The sequence below is a fragment of the Neovison vison genome, chromosome 8 (genome assembly GCF_020171115.1).
Source record: "Neovison vison isolate M4711 chromosome 8, ASM_NN_V1, whole genome shotgun sequence".
Lineage (NCBI taxonomy): Eukaryota > Metazoa > Chordata > Mammalia > Carnivora > Mustelidae > Neogale > Neogale vison.
Window position 1 is genome coordinate 18,203,997 of NC_058098.1, and position 22,340 is coordinate 18,226,336.

At 61.0% G+C, this 22,340-nt stretch overlaps 2 protein-coding genes across 5 annotated transcripts in view; one reads left to right on the top strand and one right to left on the bottom strand.

Annotated features, from left to right (window-relative positions):
* Positions 1-568: 568 nt before the first annotated feature.
* Positions 569-5,337, top strand: EMILIN3 (elastin microfibril interfacer 3). Its single transcript, XM_044262313.1, has 4 exons — positions 569-732; positions 1,793-1,915; positions 3,030-3,253; positions 3,551-5,337. The coding sequence occupies exons 1-4, from the start codon at positions 569-571 to the stop codon at positions 5,335-5,337; spliced, it is 2,298 nt and encodes a 765-aa protein (XP_044118248.1).
* A 579-nt stretch (positions 5,338-5,916) lies between these two features.
* LPIN3 (lipin 3) overlaps positions 5,917-22,340 on the bottom strand; it is a 42,627-nt gene continuing 26,203 nt past the window's right edge. For 2 of the 4 annotated variants that reach the window (XM_044263028.1, XM_044263027.1), the window contains exons 2-21: positions 18,641-18,779; positions 18,304-18,503; positions 17,041-17,136; positions 15,804-16,069; positions 15,525-15,617; positions 15,049-15,169; positions 14,532-14,877; positions 13,644-13,743; positions 13,346-13,506; positions 12,960-13,053; positions 12,792-12,861; positions 11,125-11,217; positions 11,005-11,048; positions 10,165-10,306; positions 9,049-9,197; positions 8,820-8,906; positions 8,221-8,373; positions 7,924-8,038; positions 7,740-7,843; positions 5,917-7,534 (exon numbers count right to left, since the gene is read on the bottom strand). In XM_044263028.1, coding sequence (XP_044118963.1) covers positions 7,390-7,534; positions 7,740-7,843; positions 7,924-8,038; positions 8,221-8,373; positions 8,820-8,906; positions 9,049-9,197; positions 10,165-10,306; positions 11,005-11,048; positions 11,125-11,217; positions 12,792-12,861; positions 12,960-13,053; positions 13,346-13,506; positions 13,644-13,743; positions 14,532-14,877; positions 15,049-15,169; positions 15,525-15,617; positions 15,804-16,069; positions 17,041-17,136; positions 18,304-18,495 — 2,571 coding nt within the window. In that variant the 5' untranslated portion in view covers positions 18,496-18,503; positions 18,641-18,779 and the 3' untranslated portion in view covers positions 5,917-7,389. The remainder of the gene's footprint in view (positions 7,535-7,739; positions 7,844-7,923; positions 8,039-8,220; positions 8,374-8,819; positions 8,907-9,048; positions 9,198-10,164; positions 10,307-11,004; positions 11,049-11,124; positions 11,218-12,791; positions 12,862-12,959; positions 13,054-13,345; positions 13,507-13,643; positions 13,744-14,531; positions 14,878-15,048; positions 15,170-15,524; positions 15,618-15,803; positions 16,070-17,040; positions 17,137-18,303; positions 18,504-18,640; positions 18,780-22,340) is intronic. The other 2 variants (XM_044263029.1, XM_044263030.1) reach the window with 2 other exon arrangements.

The window sequence follows — 22,340 nt, forward strand, 5'->3', positions numbered from 1 at the left end:
AGCCTGGGCCTAGGTCTCTCCGCACGCCAGGGCTTTGAAGAGCCGTGCGGGGTGCGGGGCGTACGGTGCAGGGTGGGGGTGGGGGGCCGCTCCTCTGGAGCCCAGGGGGTTCTGGCCGCGCTTCTCCGCTGCGCACGCGGGCGACCACGCGGGCGACCGTGGTGGATGGGTGTGTTTCGGGGCCTCCCAGGGCGCGACGGCCTGCGCTCCTGCCACCCCGGGGCTGCTCCCTTCTTCACCTCTGGCTTGCAGGCGGCCCCTCGGGCGTCGGCTCGGGGCTGGGGCGGGGGGCTGGCGCCCGAGAGGGGGCCGGCGGAGGCGAGCGACGCGGCCCCAAGTTTATGCTAATCTGCGCAGAGCCCGCCTCCCGCCTCCCCTCGGCGGCCCCAGGCGCGAGCAGCGCCGGCCACTCGGCGGGACGCAGCCGCTGCGAAGCGCCAGGCGGCCGGGCCAGCGAGCTCCGGGGGCCGCGAGCGGCGGCGGGACCCGGGCGGGAGGGCGAGTGGCGGGGCGGGGGGACGCCGGGCGGGGGCCCCGCGCGGGGCCAGGTGGAGAGCCGCGGGCCGCGATGGGCCGCCGCCTGCCGGTGTGGCTGTGCGCCGTCGCGGCGCTGCTCTCGGGGGCGCAGGCCAAGGGCACCCCGCTGGTCGCGCGGCCCGAGCCGCCCGGTGCCCCCCGCTACAGCCTCTACACGACGGGATGGCGCCCGCGGCTGCGCCCGGGGCCGCACAAGTAAGCGCGGGCCGCGTCCGGGCGGGAAGGGGGCGGGATGGGGCCCGGGCGGCGTTCCCACCTGCGCGGACCGCGAGCGCGCGGGAGACGGGGGCGCCGGGCACCCGAGGCCGAGCCCCGGCCGGGGCGGGCGCCCCACGCTCCGGGAGGCTGCGGGACCGGCGAAGAAAAATAAGCCGAGAGGGCCTGGCGCGGCGGCTGGGACCTGGCAGTGCCCGCGGAAACCTTTCCAGCGAAGTAACATTTTCCAGCTGCGCTGTGTGCAAACTCCCCGCGCAGCGGACCAGGTGGAGGGAGAGGAGGGCGGGCCGCCCGCGCGAGGCACACGCGGGACTCCCCCATGCATTGCCCCGCGCGGGCCCCCCCCTTCTCTCCTCTGCCCCTCCAGGTAGGAGATGGGAGCCCAGCGCCCTGCAGCCCGCCCCCACCCCCCGTTAGCCTGACCCTAGCCACCCCTTTGGGAACTCCAGCATGTTGGGGCCACAGAACTGGTGGTGGCTCCTGGGTCCTGGACCCGCCTGTGGCCCCAGAGCCCAATAACAGCCCGTTGGCCGCTGGCTTTTGCCAGGCCACTACCGCCCCAGCCCTTGTAGCTTGTGAAGGTGGCTCTTGCCTCTCTGGGGGCCTCAGTTTCTTGTCTTTAGTAGCCAGTGGCTTGGGAACTGGTCCCAGTCAGGTGAGTGAGGGGCTGTAGCTGGAGTGCTGGCTGAATTGGACCGCAGGAGAGTGCTAAGCCCATAGATGACATTCAGCCTGGTGCATCAGAGCAGGGGTCCTGGAAAAGGCAGCAGAAGAAATGATCGGAGAGCAAGAACCAGGATCAAAAGATGGAGAGGTTGTGTGTGTGGGTGGGCTGGAACCTACAAGATGGCACCATTTCCCAAGGAGTCAGGGGAGTAAGGATGAGAGTGTGGTCTCCTAGGAACAAGGAGAAGGGAGAGAAGAGAGATAGGGATCTGGTCCCCTGGGGAGGCCCCAGATGAGGAAGGCAGGTATAGGATCCTCAACACGCCCAGCCAAAGCCGGATAGTCCAAGGATGCCCGCTGTTCCCGCTTGCAGGGCCCTCTGCGCCTACGTGCTGCACAGGAACGTGACCTGTGTCCTGCAGGAGGGAGTAGACAGCTACGTGAAGGCCGAGTACCGACAGTGTGGATGGGGGCCCAAGTGCCCCGGGACAGTCACGTGAGTGCACCCCCATCTGGCCCACTCAGGGCTGCTGGGCAAGAGCCCCAGGCCTGCCTTCCTCCCAGAGTGACAGGCAGCACCACAAGAGGGTGTAGCCCCTTGGACTCCCATGCAGGCCGGCTGGAGAGGGCTAGGGAGGACACATGGCAGGTTCAGGTGAGGGCCCACAGTGTGGGGCACAGGAGGGTTCCCAGAAGACACACAGGACAAGGCAAGGAAGTAGCAGTAGAAGCAATGTGGGTTGGAGGTGATCAGAGAGGGCAGAGGGTCACACTGACAACCGTGGTGCCAAAGGGGCCTTGGGAAGACCCAGGTCGGGCTGAGGGGACGGTGGAGAAGGCAGGCCAAGCGTGAGGGGCCAGAAGGCAAGTTGCCGGGGCTGTGTGAGGGCATGCGGGATGGTGCACAGGTGTGATGCCCAGGTCTGTACTTGGAGACGTCCAAGTGCATGTCTGAAAGCAATCCCATTTACTCCAGTGTGTCAGTGGGTGAACAGGTACGTGGCTGGGGGGTGGGGTGGGGAGTGACCCTGGCCAGCCCTGACCCACACCCCTGGGCCTCCCTTCTGTGCTCAGAATCGGAGGCGCCCTGTACCGGCCTGGGTGGCCAGAGCTGAGTTCCCAGAGTAGACTAGGAAGGGGTAGAGAGAAAGAAGGGAACTGATGGGAACCAAGAGTGGCCCCAGCACCCTGAGAAGAGCTGCCCACCCCAACTCCCAGGTGGCACCCCCTTGCACACCCATAGGGAAGGAGCCGAGGTCGTGTCAGGATTCTTCTAGGTAAAAGCCAAAGCCAGAGCGGGATTTCTGATGGCAACGTGAGCTAAACGGGGTCCAAATGGGCCTTGGGGACACTGGGGCTAGATCCCTGCTAGTGTTCTTCTGAGGCAAACAGGATGGGGTGGGGCTTCACCTGCACCTGCTCCTCAACCCTTCTCTGACTCTCTCTGCAAAGCCCATCTCCATCCCACCATCCTGTCCCCTCATGCGCAGAAAAAGGAAAAACTCTGGCAGCAGTGTGGAGGGGGGGCGGGGAATCCAGAACTTCTCCTGGAGCCCGGAGCCTCAGCCCGCAAGTACAGGGTCCTGCCCCATCCCCCCTCCCTGGCCCAGGTACCGCACAGTGCTCAGACCCAGATATAAGGTCGGCTACAAGACTGTGACAGACCTCGCCTGGCGCTGCTGCCCTGGCCTCACGGGAGAAGGCTGCCCCGAGCACCTGACCGACCACGGGGCCACCCCAGCCCAGCCAGAGCCTGAGCCCCAGATTCCCTCAGGGCAGCTGGGCCCAGGGCCCCGGCTGCCTTCTTCTGGCCCAGCAGCCCCCAGCCCCTACGGTGAGTCGGCCCACAGAGGCCCTGCCAGGTGAATAGGTTTCTTGGGGCTGGTGGGGCGGAGGGGGGTGACCCAGGCAGGCTGAGCTCTGGCAGGGCTGGGGAGGGTGTCTCTCGCACTGGGCTTGAGACAGAGCTCACAGAATTCACAGAGCATCCCGTCCCCTCCAAAGCTGAGAGCTGTATGCTCAGTGGGAAGGTCAGCTTGGAACAGACGCTCTCTCCGGTGGCCTGGCAACAGGACAGCTGGAGGGAGACGGGCCAGTGAGGGCCCTAGGGTTCTCTCCTCCTCTTTCCCAGGAAGGAAAGGCCCCGGGCTGTTTGGTGAGCGCCTGGAACGCCTGGAGGGTGACGTCCAGCGCCTGACCCAAGCGTACGGTACCCTCAGTGGCCTGCTGGATGGCCACGAGGACCCCAACAGGATGACTGGTAGTCCAAGGCTTCCTGCCGCCCCTGTGGGCTTTGGGGTCATCTCCGAGGGCCTTGTGAAGCCCAGAGACAGAGCCGGAGGGCCACTTCCGCCCCCCCTGGACGAGATCCTGAGCAAGGTGACGGAGGTGAGCAACACGCTGCGGACCAAAGTGCAGCTGCTGGACGAGGTGCACGGGCTGGCCCTTGACCACGAGGCTCACCTGCAGCGGCTGCGGGACGCCCGACCGTCTCCGCTCACGTCGCTGGCGCTGCTGGATGAGTACGTGGACCGACGGCTGCACCGGCTCTGGGGGAGCCTCCTGGACGGCTTCGAGCAGAAGCTCCAGGGCGTCCAGAGCACCTGCGACCTGCGGGTGCAGGAGGTGCGGCAGCGGTGTGAGGAGGGCCAGGCGGCCAGCCTGCGGCTGCACCAGAGCCTGGACGGCCGCGAGCTAGCCCTGCGCCGGGAGCTGTCGCAGCTCGGGACCAGACTGCAGGGCCTGAGCGCGGCGGGCGGGGGCAGCTGCTGCGGCCGGCTGGCCTTGATCAGCGCCCGCGTGGACAACCTCGAGAGGAACCTGCAGGCGGTCACTGAGGCCCAGAGGGGCCACGGCCCCCTCACCAGGGACGAGCTCGAGCGGCTCTCGGCTGCCATGCTCGATGGCCATGTGGATGGGCTGCTGGAGGGCCTGGACACCCTCAATGGGACGGAGGGTGGAGGGCGAGGCTGCTGCCTGGGGACAGAGGAGGGGGGCTGGGAGGCGGGCGGCTTCAGAACGTCGCTGGAAGAGCGTGTGCGGAACCTAGAGGAGCGCCTGGTGACCCTGGTGGGGGAGCTGAGCCCCAAGAGTGCCCCCCCAGGCAGGTCGGCCCGGCCCCTGGTGCAGACAGAGCTGGCCGTGTTGGAACAACGGCTCGTCTCCCTGGAGACCTCGTGCACCCCCGGCACCACCTCAGCCGTCCTGGACAAGCTCGAGGCAGAGGTGAAGGCCTGGCAGAGCCGGAGCGAGGCCCTCCTCCGCCAGGTGGCCAGCCACGCCGCCCTGCTCCGGCGGCTCAACGGCACCGTGGCCGAGGTCCAGGAGCAGCTGGCAGAAGCGACCGGCCATTCCCTTCAAGGCGAGATCACCCTGCTCAAGGTCAACCTGAACTCCGTGAGCAAGTCCCTCACGGGACTCAGCGACTCCGTCAGCCAGTACTCGGAGGCCTTCCTGGCCGCCAACTCCTCCCTGGACGAGCGTGAGCGCAAGGTGGAGGCTGAGGTCCACGCCATCCAGGAACAGGTCAGCAGCCAAGGCTCTCGGCTTCAGGCTGGCCACAGGCAGGTCCTGAGCCTGAGCGGGGAGCTGGAACGACTCAAGGCCGGCGTGGCCGATGTGGCCGGCGGGCTGAGCCGCTGCCAGGACACAGCCCAGGAACTGCAGCAAGTGCTGGGCCACTTCGACCGGAGGGTGGCTGACGTGGAGGGTGCGTGTGGGAGGCTGGGCCGACTGGCGGCAGGCCTGGACCGCTTGCCCACCGAGTCGCCCCGGCCCAGGGAGGGCCTGTGGGGCTACGTGGACCAGCTGAATCGCACGATGGCTCAGCATGCGCAGGACATCGCCCGCCTCCAGGATGACCTCCTGGACTGCAGGGCCCAGCTGGCCGAGCAGGCACGGCCCCAGGCAGCTGACTAGGCAGGCCAGACTGAACCCAACCCTGGATCCCAGCAACCCTGGGGATACCTCTCGAGCCTAGCCTCGTCCAGCAGCGACTCCCAGCCTCCCTGGGCCAGCATGGATACCACTTCAGAGGCCGTGGAAGGAATAGCCGTGGTCCAGCTCCGTAGGACTGTTCCAGCCACAAAAATCAACACTCAGTGCCATACCAACTGGACAACTCAGGATCGTGGTCAAGGCGAGGACATCACGCCTGAAGGCCAGGGCGGACCTGAGTGACCTCACAATCCAATGTGAACGTTGCTCTTCTGCAAAAACACCAGGGGCAGCACCTGGACAAACACCCACAGGCCCAGCCACCTGTCCGCATCTCCCCTGGTCCTGGCAACAGCCCCCACCCTGTGGAGGCTTCTGGTTCTCTTGCCTCCTTGACTTCTCTCCCCAGCCATCTGGGCTCAGTTTCTGCAGGAAGGTGGCACCCGCTGGCACTGTCCTCATACCTGGCAGCTTTGTGGATACAGTTTCTGAACCAAGGACCAGAGGTTTCCAGCTCTCCCCATCCTCTGGTCCTTCTGGACAGAGCAGAAACACAAAGACTCAGCTGAGAGTTCTTTTTATTCCTTTTGACCCTCCTCTTGGGTGAGGGCTTTCTTAGGCAGCTGTACATTCCCTGAGAAAAGGACCGGCCCCAGACCATCTCTTTCGAGACCCACATCAATTTATCCTTTTCCTTCTCTTTCCCAGAGATGCTTCAGGGCCTCTGGTCCCCACAGCCTCCTCTCCTTTCCATGTTGGGGGGAATCCTGCCCACCCGCCCCCCCAGGTTAGGGCCTATCTCCAGAGAGTAGATGTCATGGTCTAAAACGAGGCCAGACTCTGAACAGAAAGCCAGGGGAGAAAAAGGGCTCCAGGCCTCAGTCTACAGCATCCGAGCAGAACCCCAGTCCCACCTGGGTGTTCACTAAGTGGTGAGAAACTCAGGTCCAACACCATCAAGAGACAACCTGAAAACAGTGTTCATGCAACCTGCAGAGCTCCCAGAGACCCTGATGCCCGTCTCTGCTGAGGCTCCTGGCATCAGTTTCCCCACAGCCACACAGGCCTTCCTGTGCTATGTTCCAGGTCTCTGTACCTGCCTTCTGGTTTCTTCCCTCCACTGTGGTGCTGTTGGGGGACGGCAGGCCTGGATTAAAGATTTTAGCCCGTCTAAAGGTATTTTCTTCCCCAAGGACACTAGGCTGGAAGGCTGCAGTGGGCTGCCAGCCCGGCTTCCTACAGCCCCTCGGGCAGGAGCTCGCTCAGCAGCTGTGTGGGCGCTGGTTGGACTGGCCAGGTCTAGGGCGGGAGAGCAGGTCACCGCCGCACACCCCCCCTCCCCCGCCCTGGCAGGGTTTGGGGCCGTGTCCTCGGGGAGGTGCTCAGAGGAGCGGGAACAGCAGCTGGGTATGGGCGAGGCCTGGGGGGAGCCACACACCTTCAGCCCTCCCACTGCTCTGGAATCCCCGTTCCTTGATGTCTGAGCTCCCAGGGCTGGGGTGTGCTGAGATCCTGGAGGACAAGGGAGAGCAGTGAGGTCCGGCTCCAGAGCTGTGGGAAGGGCCCGGGGTTGTGCAAGGGTCTGGCTTCAGAGGGTGCGGTCCATGCCGTCCGGATGCTGCTCCGCCACGCCCCACCACTGCCGCCAGCCCCTTCCTGGGCAGACAGGTCTTGAGCCTCACAGGCCTTTATCTTCTCCCTGTCCCATCAGGGGTCGAGGCAGCGTGCTGGAGTGACAGGGACAGGGACGTCAAGGGCATGGAGAATCCCGCAAGGGCTGAGGTCACCATCATTTAATTGCCACAGGGCAGTTAGGAGCCTGGAGCAGCCAGCCCGCCTCCCACAGATCAGCTGGGGAAGGCAGGAGGCAGGACAGCGAGGAGAGAGGGCCTCTGTGTCTGCCAACAAGCCCTCAGCCCCTCCCCCGCCCTTCAGGGGACCGGCCCTGTGGCAGCCAGCTTCCAACTTCCCACTCCCGGGGACTCCCAGTCGGTTCTGGGCCTGGCCAGGGAGGAGGGGGCAGCGGGGGCCGGTTCAGGGCAGGGCATCGAGGTCCACAGTCATCAGGGGCTCCCGCCAGTAGCAGAAGCTGCTGTATTCAGGATGGGCCAGGTCTGTGCTGGGGCCACGGGCCACAGGTGGGAAGAGGAGCTCAGCCACCTCGCCCAGCCGCTCATACCTGTGGGCAGAACAGGGTCAGCACTGGGAGCCTGAGCAGCCGCCAGGCCCCCGTCCCCATCACAGCAGGCAGAGATTGTGTGTCCCCTCCGCCCCCGCCCCCCCCCCAGCACCAGGAGCCCGGGGTGGAACGGAGACCCAAGGAGAGGCTGGGGCATGGGGGTGTGGGAGGGCGTTGGGGGACCCATGACAGGGTTAGGCCTCACGTGGATTTGTGGTTCTTCACGAGCTCCTGGATGAGCTCTCCCCGGGGGTTGACTGTGAAGATGCGAGATTCAGGGAGTCCCACCTGCCGGTAGGCAGTGACATCCTATGGGGGACACAGAGGGGCTGGTGGGCTGGGGGACAGGGAGGAGGCGGCCTAGCCCGGGGAGGAGGGGACACACTCACGTTGGGCCTGTTCCCAAAGGCAGCATAGAAGGGCTGTTCGTTGGGCAGGAACAGCTGCCGGATGTCACTCAGGCAGGCAATTTTGAACACCTCTGGTTTCTTCTCAATCACCTCCCTGGGGCAGCCGGGGCCATGGGCAGGAACGGAAACCGAGGAGGGGGGGCCATCAGAGGAGGGCAGGGTCAGGTGACATGGGGTTGGACTTAACGGACACCCAAGCAAGGCCTGATGCCGGCCTGGCCTGAACAGGCAAGGAGCCTGTCACACTCCCCCCCGCAAGGGCCCCTGGGCTCGAACCTGTGGAGGGCGGAGAAGAGGCTGCTGGGAGACAGCAGGATGGGGCCCTTGGGGAGGCCGCAACCCCGCTCGCTCACCCACCGCAGGTAGGCCTTGGTGAGGTCAGCCATGCCAATGGCCCGTGCCGAGCAGTACAGGAACTTGTACCCGTTTCTGGAGACGGGGGGTGGGAGTGGCAAGAGCTGTCAGAGACCAGCGGTTCTCCATCCCCATCCCCCTTGGCTTTGGCCAGCTCGGCCCAACCCCAGGGCTCTGGCCTTCAAACCCAGAGGCCTTTGCAGGGAGAGGACTTAGGGGAAACATCAAGGAGAGGTGGCCTCAGTCTCAGGGAGGAGTATGGACAGCATCCCAAGGCCCAGCACGGACAAAGGTTTAAGCAGGTCTGTAGGCCTCCCCTCCACCATGAAGACCAGCAGTTGACTCAGAGACCAAACAACAGGAGACAAGTGTTTCATGGGAGAACAGAAGACCACCCAGGGACATGCCCAGGGTTCCTTTCCCTGTGGGTCCCCAAGCCTGGCTTCCGGGCCAAGGGCCATGGTGGCCTCAGACATCCTGTCATTCCCTCCCTGGGGCCCTGCTCCAGCCCAGGCACTCACAGGTGGATTTTGTGGTAGAGACTGGTGATGCCCTGGTGTGTCCAGTCTTTCCCCAGCTGGGGCAGAATGTGGCCCAGAGCATCCGACCTACAGCCACAGAAGAGGGGTCGCTCGGAGGCAGCCCCACGTAGCCCTCGTGGAGGAGGGCCTTTCTTGACGTCCCCTTCCCCCAGCACAAAGGAGGCCAGTCCCAGGCCCTCCCTCTCTCCCCTGGCCAACCAGGCCTCACTTGGTAATGGTCCCGTCGATGTCCGAGATGACCACCTTGTCGTCCCACTTCCACAGGTAGATGGTGGCCCTGCACCGGCAGGTGCCCTGGTACTGGGTGGTCACACTGAAGACCACGTCATTGGCACCTTCTTGCAAGTTCAGGCGCCGCTGGGTCCGGGCAAAGGGTTGGGGGGAAGCTGTGATCTGTCACAGCCTGGCATGTCCACCCCTCACCCCCCGCAAACCGTGGTCTCTGATCCCCACAGACTTCCCGTTGCCCTCTTCCTCCCGACTCAGAGAACCTGCCTGAATTCACCAGAGAGAGCTACAGGCAGACACATCCGGACGGGTAGAGGGCGGCCTCAGGGAGTGAGGAGGTGTGGCGTGCTGGTCACGGCCTGCTCAGGCCCAGACACAAGAGTCCTCACCTCCCTTCCTGCCCCGTCGGGATGAAGCTCACAGGCCGTGACTCCCACCCACGCTGCTCAGGTCAACCCTAAGTTGGGCACCGCTCCTGGCACGGAGACACCCCACTCCACAGAAGGGACCTTCTGGAGATCCTCACAGGAAGCCTCCTGCCTGGGGCTAGGGCACATATGACATCCTCCAAAGGGACACCTAGCCCTGTCCTTGGTCCTTAGAGAAGAATCAGGGCAGCTCTCAGCCCAGCCGCTGACCAAGGCTACTGGGCCCTGGCTGGCCCCAAGGTGGGTGTCACACCGGGGTACCAAGGAGACAGTGGCTGCTCTGTACCAGGCTGTACCTCCCTGATGGAGCCCCACTTGGGGGCCAGGGACTAAGCTCAAAGACAGGACTTGGGGGTAGGGATGGCCTAAATCTGAGGGGCTGTATCCGCCTTTGATTCCTTCAAAGTGGCCTCCAAGAGCTGACCCAGAGCCGGCAACCCACCGCAGGTAGATCCTTTAAGACGGCCTAGAGAAAACCTTCCCCATAAGACATCCAACAAAGAAATGGACTCGTGCGTAGAGCGAGACCTTGGCCCAAGGCTTTGAAGCGGAAGCTGCCAGGGAGACTGCCAAGGGGACAGATTCTGGGCTTTGGGAAACTCAAGTCCCTCGGAGCTGAATTATTTCAACCCCGGGCCTCCGCCCCAAACACAGCCTTGCACACTCACGATCTGATTGGAGGAGAGCCGGAGGGACTTCTTGTAGGTGGGAGTGTAGGCGGGAGGCGAGGGCGGCGGAGAGGGGGCCTCCAGGATCACAGGGCTCTCCGGGGCTTCATCCTCACTACTCAGGACATCAGTCTTCCCCCTGCTGGCAGCCCGGCTCTCAGGCCACTCTCCCTAGCCAAGGCCCTACACACCTGGTAGACCGTCACCCCTCAGCCCAGGCCACAAAGAACCTGGTGCCGGTCTCTGCCCCTCCAGAGGATCAGAAAACCCCCAAGGTGCCCCCACTTTCAGAGAGGGGGGGACGGGGGGCCTGCAGTATACACCCAGAAAGGGGCCGCAGAGCTGGAGCAGGGAGACCCAGGGATCCCGGCCCTCAGCACACAGCCAGGACAGCCTCGGAGATGTTTTCCTATAAAACCTCAGGGTGCGTCTTAGGGTTTATTACCCATCCCACCTGCTTTGGCTTCAGCTGACCTGCCCTTGGTCATCCCCCACCCAAGCCTGGGTGTTCTGGTCACTTGAGAAGTGAAGAAGGCAAGGTCAACCTGCCCCTGGCAAAGAGGGGAGGCCCTGCCCCTCTGTAAGGCAGTAGGCCCTTGTCTGGGCCAGGAGTCTGGGTTACCCGTTTCCCAGTTCTGGGACTTCTGGTGTAGCTCTAGGCCTTAGTTTTCCCATCTGTGAAACGGGGACATTCCTCAAAACAAAGAAAGGGTGTAGAAGTGATTGAGGAGTGACAAAGAACCATAGCTGGGGAGAGGTGCGGCGCCGCCCCTGCCCCCACGGGCATCTCCCCGAGGCTCGGCTCCAGCCTCAGAGCTCCGGGCAAGAGATCCGACTCACCCCTGCTGCTCCCTGGCCGTGGTTTTCTCCGTCTGGGCACTGCGCTGCGGGAGGACCAGACATCCAGTGAGCCCCGCCTCCTGCCTGCGCTGCCCACACCCTTTGACCACGGCCACTCACCTCCTCGGCTGGGAAGTCCCGGCGTCGCCAGGAAAACCACCACCGCCCACCCTTCCGGGGCATCTTCTCCTTCTCCAGCTTGTCCACGGTGCTCTATGGGCAGATCAAGGCCATGGCATTTTTCCCTGCACCACAAAAACCTACCTTTCGTTGCCCCCCACAAACAGAGTCTGGGGCTGACCCTAGAGCAAGGCGCTGTCCGACGTCTGGAGGCTGAGGAAGCACACCCAGCTCCACCCCGGGGCTCCACCAGGTCACAACAGGAAGAACGGTCTATCGCCAGGGCTCGCTTCAACCCCCGAGGTCAGTGACTCTGTCCCAGGCTCGGCCTCCCTCTCTCTCAGTTACCACTGCTGTCTGGTGGGGCCAACGTGACCTGGGGAAGATGCTGACTAGATTCAGGCTAGGGAGCCCCGGAGAGCCCAGGCCTGGGCCCACTCAGAAGATCTATCAGCATCCTACAGACAGAAAGGTGAACCCAAGTTAGGAGGACATGACCTGGAGGTAGGTCAGCCACGGTACCCCACTGAGCTGGAAACAGCCTGGGGGGAGTCTCCCAGGGGCCTCAGGGGTTGGGTCTGTGTGAGGGAGGTGAGGAGAGCCAAGCAGGAGAGTAACCGTCCTCCTTCCCACAGGCTCAGTTCCTAGCTTGAACGCATAGCCAGCCAGAGGACACAGCCGAGTGCCAGCTGTCAAAATCTGGTTGGTGACGTTCTTGGGCAAGTCTAACTAACTGAAGAACAATGGGCCAGATTGGGGTTGGGGGTTGCAGATCAGGGTGGGAGGGGCAGATGCAGGTCCGCGAGGGTAGAAGTTCTGGGAAGGGCTGAAAAGACTAGGTTCCTTCCAGGACACCTGGGTGGCTCAGTGGGTTAAAGCCTCTGCCTGCGGCCCGGGTCATGATCCCACGGTTGTGGGATCGAGCCCCGCATGGGCTCTCTGCTCAGCAGGGAGCCTGCTTCCCCCTCCCTCTCTGTCTGCCTCTCTGCCTACTTGTGATCTCTCTCTCTCTCTCTCTCAAATAGATAATAAAATCTTAAAAAAAAAGTTAAAAAAAAGACTAGGTTCCTTCCCACCTCTGAGGATCAGCACATGCCGTTCCCTGCCCCTCATCTGCTTACAGGTTACTCATCCTCCAGCTCTCTGCAGGGGCCATGTACTCAGAAAACCCCCGTTTAGCCTCTCGAAGCAACCCAGCTCCTCCTGCCCGATACTCACGGTTGAATTTCATATTCATCTGGCTGAGTCTTAGGATTAACCTTCTTTCTAGGAGGACATGACTGTGCCCAGCCTGGGCCTGGCACACAGCAGGTACTCAACGAATGCAGGCCAATCAAGCAAGCAGTGCCCATAGTCCAGCCCGGAGAGGGCCTTGGGTAAGATAAGGACTGAGCCCTCTGTCTCCCAGGCCTCATCTCTCAGCTCTAAAAGCCCCCTGTGGAAGGTTATCATCCTCCCCGAGCTCCTTTGAAGTCAACACCAACCCTGATAGGATTCAGCCAGGCCAGGATGGGGCTTTGTCCACACGGCATGGGGTGAGGCTCCAGGGGCCCTCAGTTGCCCCTCTCAGCCCCAGGCCCATCTCTGCCCACTCTCCACTTCTTGGCCCAGGGCCCCGTGGCTGGGCCCACTTTCCTCAGCAGGCCCGGTGGTGCTCTAACCATTACCTTGGGCAAGTTTCTCTGGAAGGCTTGCAGGGAGAGGATCATGGGGGCGGCCACAGCCCAGTTATAATGCCTGCGGAGACAGAACAGAGAGTCGGGGCTGCAGCAGCCACGGGGCAGTGGAGGGCCGGGCGACCCTGGGGCCACCAGGGGCCCAGGCTTGGTACTCACTTCTCATTGATTTTCACTACCAGGTTTGGGTGCTCAAGGAGGCCAGGGTTTTGGACGAGGTCCTGGTAGGAGACGATGTGCTGGTTGAACTTCTCTGGGCACAGAGGCGGAGAGTAAGGAGCGAGGCCGACATATCCGATGGGACCCGCTTCCCCAGCCCCTCCTGGCTCCCCCACACTCCACACTCAGGCCTCCTGCAGGCTGGGTCCAGGACCCAGCAGGCCTCCTCCCTTCCTGTGGTGGCTCCACGGGCACAGAAGAGCAAGGGCGCCCGGCCTAGCCTCACACCTCAGTTGTCCCCCCAACTCTGGGGGCCTCCCTGCCCTCCCCCAGTCCCTGGGCTCAGTGCCAATCCTTGGAAGGGCTCAGGCCTGGGTCGGACATACCCAGGGAGATGTCCCGGCCGTCAGCCAGCCCGCCACAGAGGGAGACTGCGATCATAGCCACCAGGTCCGGAGTGGGTTCTGGCTCCCGTTCGGGGCTGGGGTCGCCCAGGGGCTTCTGGCTGTTGGGTTCACTCCACCTCCTGGGCCCCAGTCCACAGTCACTAGGGGCAGAGGGGCCAACAGTGATGTGACTACAAGGAGTCTGAGAGGAGGAGCCCACCCCTCTCAGGCCCGTGGACCCCCCGTGGCCCCACGGACCCCCCACCCCAAGACACCCAGGCACCCAGCACCCGGACACCTGCGGGGGAAGTAAAGGGCTGCATCCTCAGAATCCAGAGAGGGCAAGTCGTCCAGATAGATGTCACTGGGGCCCAGGTGCTGGCTTCTCTTCAGGGGGCCTGAGGGCAGAGGGGACACCTCTAGTCCCAACACGTGCTTCGTAGCATGAGCCCGAGGTGTCCCCTTGTTTTTTAACACCAGCACTGTCTGGTAGAACTTTGGGGAACGGTAGACATGTCCCCGTCTGCCTGCCCAGTACCACTAGCCATGCTCCACTATCTGCACACTGGAAATGCAGCGTGACGGAGACACGGAGTGGTATATGTTATTTAATTTCCATTAATTTTAACTACACTTTACATGACCATATATAGCCAACAGCTACTGATTTCAGTCCTAGAGCCTTCCCACACTCCTCGGATAAACCCCAGCTCCTGCGCCAGCAATGGTCTAGCATCTGCTCATCTCGTCGGCTTCCTCCCCCAACCCTGCCTCACTCAAGACACACCAGCTGCCTCCCTTCCTAGACAAGCAACCTCGCTCCCACTTCGGGGCCTTGGCACGTGCTCTTCCCTCGGCCCCGAATTCTCTCCCCTTGATCCTCACTTGGCTGGGTCTTTAATGTTCGCGTCTCAGCTCACGCCTCCCCCACTCGGAGAGGCCTTCCCCGGCCGCGTGATGTAAATAGCCTCCGTGCCCACCGACTGTCCTGTGTCACTCATGACACGTCTTCCCCGCTTACGCAGGCTTCATCTAGCTCTCTGACCGCGAGCCTGTGACGGCTGGTGCCAAGCATAGTGCCAGGCACACAGTAGGTGCTCAAAATGTGCTTGAAGTACCAGAGTCCACCCTGAGGGTGAGGCGAGGCCAGGGAAAGAGCCCCGGGAGAGGGCCAACCATCACTCACCTTTGCCCCCAGAGCCCCCCTCGGGCTGCCTAGTGGCAACCGGGCCCTCCAGGGTGGCCCAGCTCCGGGATTTCGAGGGAGGGGGCAGGCTTGTCTCCCTGCGGCTCTGAGGCTTGGTCTGCTTTCTCTCGGGAGTGGGGAGAGGGGAGTCCACCAGAGCAGGAGGGTCCACGTCTGTAGGAGGAAGGTTGGCACCAGCCTCTGCTTGCAGGATCAGGGTTCCCGAAGGGTCTGCACCGGCCACAGATGCGGAGGGGGTGCTGGGCTCTTCCTGAAGAGGAGAGGCTGGCCCGGCCGCCCTGCCATCAGCGACCTTCAAGGACTCAGGCCACTCTGCTTTGGCCACCTTCGATCAAACAAATGGGGGAGGGGAGGGGATGTGAACAGTGCAGAGCCTGCCTTCCGCTCCCCACAAGGCCTTGGGGGTCCAGGTCTCAGTCACTGTACTTCTGACCTGCAGGAGACCCCCAAGCCCCTGAAAGGCAGAGAGACGGGAGGCTGATGTGGAGACACTCACCTTCGGCAGCCTCCCCCAGGCCCACTGTATGTGGGACTCAGCTCGTGGGGGGCTGGGCTCAGGGGTCCGCAGCTCCAGCTCCGAGTCACTCTTGGGGGACGTGCACCCACCCGGCGGGAGGCTACGAAAAGCAAGAACTTAGAGGCTCCCAAGCCAGCCTGTTGCCCCCACCCCCCGGTGCCCACCCCAGCCTGGGGGGGGAGAATATATTTGTAACACATATTTATGCTTTTGCTGGATCCAGAATGTATAAATACACGGAGAACTGCTACAAACCAACAATAATGAGACAAGCTAGTAAAAAAAAAAAAAAAATGGGCAAAGACTTGAATAAACACTTGGCATAGGAGATGTAGAAATGGCTGGTAAACAAACTAAATGTGTTCTGTGTCCTTACTCATCAGGAAAATATAAATAGAAACCACTCAGAGACCTTGGCCTTGGGTCTCTTGTCTGCGGGCCACCTGGACTCTCACCTGGCCTGGGGGCCCCACTCGCCATCAGAGTAGGGGTAGAAGTCTCTGGCTTGTGGTGAGGACTCCCCTTCTGACTGGACACTGCTGAGGGGGCTACAGGGAAATCAATGGTCATGGACAGGCCCAGGTACCCCTGGGTGTCAGGGGCTCGGGGAGGTGAAGCCCAGAGAAGTCAAGGCCCTTGTCCAGGGTCACAGAGAGAGCATCAGCAGAGGAAACAGTGCTCGAATCCTGGGTGGTATTCCCACGCCCTTAGCCCCCCACCTGGTCCGCACACACCCTGAGGGCTCTGGCCTTGGCTTTTCCAGCAGGGACAGCTCACTGTCAGCACCAGCCTCCAGCTCCTCCGAACTAGAACTGGCTGCGACCGCGTCCTCTTTACGCCTGGGTTTCCTCCTGCGAAGCCTCTTCTTCCGCCCCGTGGAGGACACCCCCTCAGCGATGGCCTCGGGCTCACTGGCTGTGCTCAGTTGGGAGTCTGAGGGGAACCCGGACAGGTCCCCGCCGGGGATGGGTGATGTGCACAGACGGGGAGGCACATGTTCCTGCGGGACAGACCAGGGGCTATAGCCTGGGGGGTCACCCTCGCCACCCAGTCAGTCTGGGCCCTGCCCAAGCCCCAGGGCCCGGGTGTGAGCTCATCTGGGGTCAGGAAAACAGGCATGGAGGCTGGCTGGAGGCAGCGCCAACATGGGCTCGCAAGGGCCACTGGCATCCCGGCTCCCGTTCAGAGATGCAGCAGCTGGGTCCTAGGGACTGCACATACCCCCGGAAGTTCCTGGCAGGCCAGGGTGCCACACAAACCACACTGTCCAGGTAGAATCCTGGACCTTGGCTACTCATTTCTTCTGCCCACACCTACTTTTCCTTTAAGAGGCATCACCTCCTCCAGGAAGCCTGCCCTGACTAATTCCAGCCCCAGTTCCAGCCCTTCATTGCCATGACCATAGAGTTCCATCATCTGTTGTTTATATGTGTGTTTCCTAGGCTGGCCTGCGAGCCTTCTTTGCAGACAGGGGTGACCCCTCATCTGAGTCCACTGCAAGGTGTCAGGAATAGGAATAGGAGCTTCATTAAAGTCTGTGCAGCTCAAACTGTCTAAATAGCTCTGCTGGCTTTTGTTGGGCTCTGCCTCCCTTCTGATACACCTCTCTCCTCATCCGTCATCCTTCCACGTTCCAACTGCACCAAGCCAGCATGAGATCCAGAACAATCCATCTCATGCTTTCCTGATGCCCCCCTCAAACATGCTGCAGCACTCTCCTCCTTTTCAGGCTGCCCAGGGAAGGTGTCCTTTTCTCCCTCTGGGAGCCGGCTCCAGTGCCCTCTTCTGAGAAACCTTCCCCAACTTTCCCTGGGAAGGAAATCCGCTCTTGCTGGCCCCCTCCTGATTCTACTCAGGCTTCAAGAGCATGCGGGAGTGCCAGCCCTAGATGATCCTGGATGTTCCCAGGGGCAGGTCGGTGACAGGCCCCAACATCCCACCCAGAGGGGGCAGGTGCCACAAGGTACTTACATCATCACTCTCCAGCTCCTGAACGAAGAAGGCCTCCCCACTGTCCCCCAGCTTCATGTGCAAGTCCACAGGCTCCCCGTTGATCTCGATGTCTACCTGTAAAGGGGCATGGTGGTGCACAGTCCCTACCACTGACCCTCACCCCAACACTCTAGTCTACCAGTCCCCTGCCCTGCGGAGCACTGCGCTTGCTGGAACTCCTGCCCCCCAGCCGCTGGAGTGCCCGGCTGCCCCCACCCCGAGGGTCTCTGCTCAGGCTCCCCTTTGCAGAGAGGCTGGACTGAGTTCTCACCCATGCCACCATTTCCCCATTCTCTGGGCTTTCTGGCATGTACCACTGTCTCATATCCTTGTGTTTGCCTTGGTTTCTGTTCTTTCTGCCACACCCCATCAGAACAAGACATGACCCATCTTGTCGCCACTGTGTCCCCAACCCCCAGAGTCCTTGCTGACTACATGAACAATGGTCCAAATGGCCATTTTTCTGGGCACCGAATGGAGAGTTTGAGCTGGACTCTCCCCTTTAAACTTCCAGCAACAATGAGTAGTGGTTCCGATCATACCCGATCATACTCTTTACAGACATGGAAAGAGAGACCCCAGGGGTGTTAAGAAACGTACTGGGAGATGGCCAAGAGCAGCTGAGAGCCACAAAGTCTGTCCCAGCTCTTCACCACCACCTGTCCCCCAGAAGCTGACGCTTTCCTGTTAGGATTCTGGCATGTTCCCAGGAGCCCCAATGTGAAGGGGATCTGGACCCACCAAACCTCTTGTCACACTCCAAACCTCAGTGCTAACAAACAGCTATCATGTTTGCCTGGACCCAGAGAAGACAACGCAGTTTTCCGAAGGGAGGGAAGCTAACCTGTCGGGTGCCTCCCACGTACCTGGCCGTGGGACATTGATATCAGCTCCTACCTCATTCTCCCGCATCTCCCCTCCAGCACCAGGTAGATGAGAGTGTGCGCCCATTTCCCCAGGTGACGAGACTTACCCAGAATGCACAGGGGAGGTCTTAGGAAGCTGGAGCCAGGCCAGATGGCCCCGGCACCAGGACTGCCCCACTGAGCTGCCCCCACAGGAAAATGGGAACCCTCCTGGACCCAAAGCCCCAAACCAACCCAAAACTGTTGGAGAAAATGCAAAGGAACAGATGCTGGTCCAGAGTGCAGATCCCTACCTGAGGGAGGTCTAGGTCTCTCCTGGGACTGCCCTGGCTTTCAGAGCCCACCCTGCTGTGGTCCCCGGTTGGCCAGCACTCACCACCTTCTCCCGAGACCGCAGGACGCCCAGCTTGCCAAAGCGCACGTGGAAGGGCGAGCATCGGAAGGAGCCGTCCGCCTGCTCCACCACCAGGACGTCAATGCCACCGCTCAGCGTGGCCGGGTTCAGGCCTCGGTATATGTCCTTCATCGTCCCCAACACTGTCCCTGCCAGCTGCCCCACGTAGTTCATGGCTGGTGCTGGCAAATGAAGGAGGTGCTGGTACCAAGGCTGGGTTCACCTCCCTCAGTGGGGAGGTTCTGTGGCCCGATCCCCAGGACCCCAAGCATGGAAGGGGCAGACCAGGAGTGTGGGGCAAAGGTCTCCCCAGGCTTACAGTGTGTTGCCCTCGGAGCGCCTTCACAGACAGGTGGCAGCTGTGCCTGCAGGTGTGGGTTCTAGCCCTGGCTCACCCACCGACCTGCTGTGGGGCCCTTGGGCAGCTGTCTTCCTTCTCCAAGCACCGATCTCCACATCTGTCAAATGAGAGCACCGGGTAAGGTGATCTGGGATGCCCTGCGTCTCTAAATGCCATGAGTAATGATAATGACCATGGTTTCAGCGGCAGGGCTCGTTCCATCGTCACAACAAGCTGCGAGGCTGGGCTGGGCGGGTGTCATTATTGCTGTTTACAGACAAGCCAGCTGAAGCTCTGAGCGACTGGCCCAGGACCACAACTAGTAAGGACGGGAGCCAGGACTCAGACCCAGGCCTGTGTGGCTGCAGACCCCTCAGTGTGAAACACTGAGTTGGCCCAACTGCAGGGACGGGGCAGGCCAGCACCCCTCCCTGATGTGATGGGTGGCAGCCTCATGATCTGTTAGACCCAGGGCCCCGCTGGGTAATGGGTGACAGCCCTAAAGCTGGATCTCGTCCCAGGAAGTAGGGAGAAGTCTCAGTTCTTCCAGTTGGGAAGTGGGTTCATCTGTCTTGCTGCTTCCTGGTCTTAGGAGTTGGAAGGGGACTTGCTGCGCCATCAGGGCTGATTTGGGGAGAACTAGGGGTAGGGTGCCCCAGGTACCTAAGGCTCTGCCCAGCTCTAGTCCTGGGATCAGATACTTGAGGGAGGGCATCTCCTATGGCTGGGGGTAGAGTGACCTCCCCGATTATGGCCCCAAATACCAAACTCCTCCCCAGTTTCCCTGGAATAGGTGGGAGTCCTATCCAAGGTCTATAGCCTGACCCCGGTGTCTTTAGGCCACAGTTCTCGGGCCTGGCCTCCACTTCTGAGACCCTGGCTCAGCTGGCCAGGCCCTGAGACCCACATTCGGGCCTTGAGCTGGCCCCTACCGCACTGAAGCTGCTCCTCCTTCCCCCAGTCAGACCGGTCTCTCTAGCTCTCCCACAGCAGGCAAAGCTGGGTAAGCCAGTAGCAGAAGGCCCTGGCAGCAGTGGAGAAGAGCCAGGGCCATAATGAGAACCGCTTCCACGCTGGCACGGTGCCCACGCCACCAGCAGCAGCTCATGGCCCCTTCCCTGCCGGCCAGGGAAGGCCTTCTGTCCCTCTGGCTGCTGGGATCCAGGCCATTCCACCTCCTCATGGCACTCCCACTTCACAGACCTTGCCTCAGAACCCCTCCAAGACCACGCCCCAAAGACCTTAAGTGACTTATAAGCCATAGATGGGGAGGGGCGGGGACAGTGATGACTCGTATCCTGGTTTCCTGCCCCCGTATCATGGTTCCTGCCACCCCACAGTTCCCAAACCACACCACAGTTGTCTGCAGGGAGGGCACCGCCCCAGCCCACCTCTGCACAACCCTACAACGCCTTGCCACTCAAGATGTGGGCTGTGGCCCAGCAGTGTCTGCATCACCTGGGAGCTCGTTAGAAACCTAGAATTTGGGGCGCCTGGGTGGCTCAGTGGGTTAAGCCGCTGCCTTCGGCTCAGGTCATGATCTCAGGGTCCTGGGATCGAGTCCCACATCGGGCTCTCTGCTCGGCAGGGGGCCTGCTTCCCTTCCTCTCTATCTGCCTGCTTGTCTGCCTACCTGTGATCTCTGTCTGTCAAATAAATAAATAAATAAAATCTTTAAAAAAAAAAAAAAAGAAACCTAGAATTTCGCAAACATAAGGTATAACTAGAATTGCTCAAATGAAAACTTGGGATAAAACGAAAAAAAAACAAAAAACAAAAAAAAACCACGAAGCTTTCTGGACCCTGAAAATGGCATTCAAAGCTAATATATAGTTTATCTGCAAAGCACCTTCTGCATGTTAGGTGAAAACTTCCACTTTGGTTCTTTCCTACCACACCAAAATCTGTGAATAAAGGTCTCAGAAGACAGACCAGGCCAGACACGTGATGTGCAGGTCTTTAGATCACTGTACCCAGGAGAAGCAGAGAAGACTCCAGAAGCTTCCAGGAATAGAGGAGCAAGCATGGGAGGGGCAGACCAAGAGTGGGGGCAAAGGTCTGCCCAGGTGGAGGCTCAGACATGAGCTCTTTACCCTTCTGAGGACAAAAGATCTGGGTTGGGCAGTGACAGGTTCAGCCTGACCTTGTCCAGAATTTCTCAACTTCAGAACCGTTGCCATTTGAGGCTGGACAATCCTTTGCTTTGGGGGCATTGTAGGATGCTCAGCAGCATTCCTGGTGTCTACCCACTGATATGACTACTACACCCCTCCCTGCTAGTTATGACAACAAAATTGTCTCCAAACATTGTCAGATGTCCCCCAGGGAATAAAACTGCTCCTGGTAGAGAGTCACCGAGTGGCAGAGATGGCACCATCTCTGGGGGCACTGGGTCCTACTCTGATCCAGCCATGGGTCAAGTCACATGCTAGCCTCAGTTTCCCCTTTAAGAAACAAGGCCCCAGGGGCAAAAGCCTCTGCCTGGGTTAAAGCCTCTGCCTCAGGGTTCTGGGATTGAGCCCCGCATCGGGCTCTCTGCTCAGCAGGGAGCCTGCTTCCTCCTCTCTCTGCCTGCCTCTCTGCCTACCTGTGATCTCTGTCTGTCAAATAAATAAAATCTTAAAAAAAAAAAAAAAAAAAGAAACAAGGCCCCAAGTTTTCAAACCCTCCTCAGCCTAGAATTCATTCCTCCCCGTTCCCCCCACACTATGGGTGGATGTCCTCCACATCTGCCTGCTCAGCATTTGGGGGGGGGCGATTCCAGCGAGCTAAGCCCTGGGCCCACCTCTCTATCTGTACCCATCTTTGAAGGCATCTGCTCTCCCCCAGGACCCGGCTCTGCCTCCTTGGTCTTCTCCAAAACCTCTGCTTGGCTCCCTCCTATCACCCTTCACCCCAAACATGTCTAAACTCAAACACTTCGTCTCTCTGAGCTTCGATTGAAATGGGGATAGGGCATGTGTGAGTAATTAATGAGATAATTCACGCAGCATTGCACTGTCCCTGCCCACTGTTGAGAGACGTCTTTCCATATCATTCGAGGCCCTCTGCACAATGGTGGCCTGCTGTCTGCAAAGTGAGCAGGCAGACTCCAGGCAGGCCTCATGGGGTGCCCAAGCCTCAGAGCCCACTTTGGGAACACACACAGGCCTCCCAGGCCAGCACACAGCTCCACCACAGGGTCTGGGCTCTCAGCCTTTCTGGGTTCCCAGATCTGGGGAAGGGTGAAGGTACAGCGCTTCTCCTAGGACCAGAAGAAGCAGGAGGATAAGCATTCCTATAGCCCTGGAAAGGAGAAAGCGTCACTCCGGGCTCCCCAGCAGCTGTCCCCCCTACTGAGACTCACCCCATCTCCGCAGGGTGAGTTTTGCTACACAGGACACTGAGTACCAGAGAGGGTGGGTGACCTCCCAAAGGTCACACAGCCTGGGGTGAAGCTGGGCCAACCTTCCCTGAGAGGTTTTGGCATCTTATCTCCTGATCCCATATTCTGAACGCCCGGGGTCCCGCAGCAGCTGGGCCAGGGAAGGGGTCGAAGTGAGACTGGCCCCTCTACCCTTGGCTACCTTCTGATGTCTGGAGATGGTCGCAGGCCCGCGGACAGCAAGAAACGTGGGTCAGATGGCAGGACAGATGGGCGGGGCGGGGCAGGGCTAGGGAAGGGGTACCTCTTCTCAGG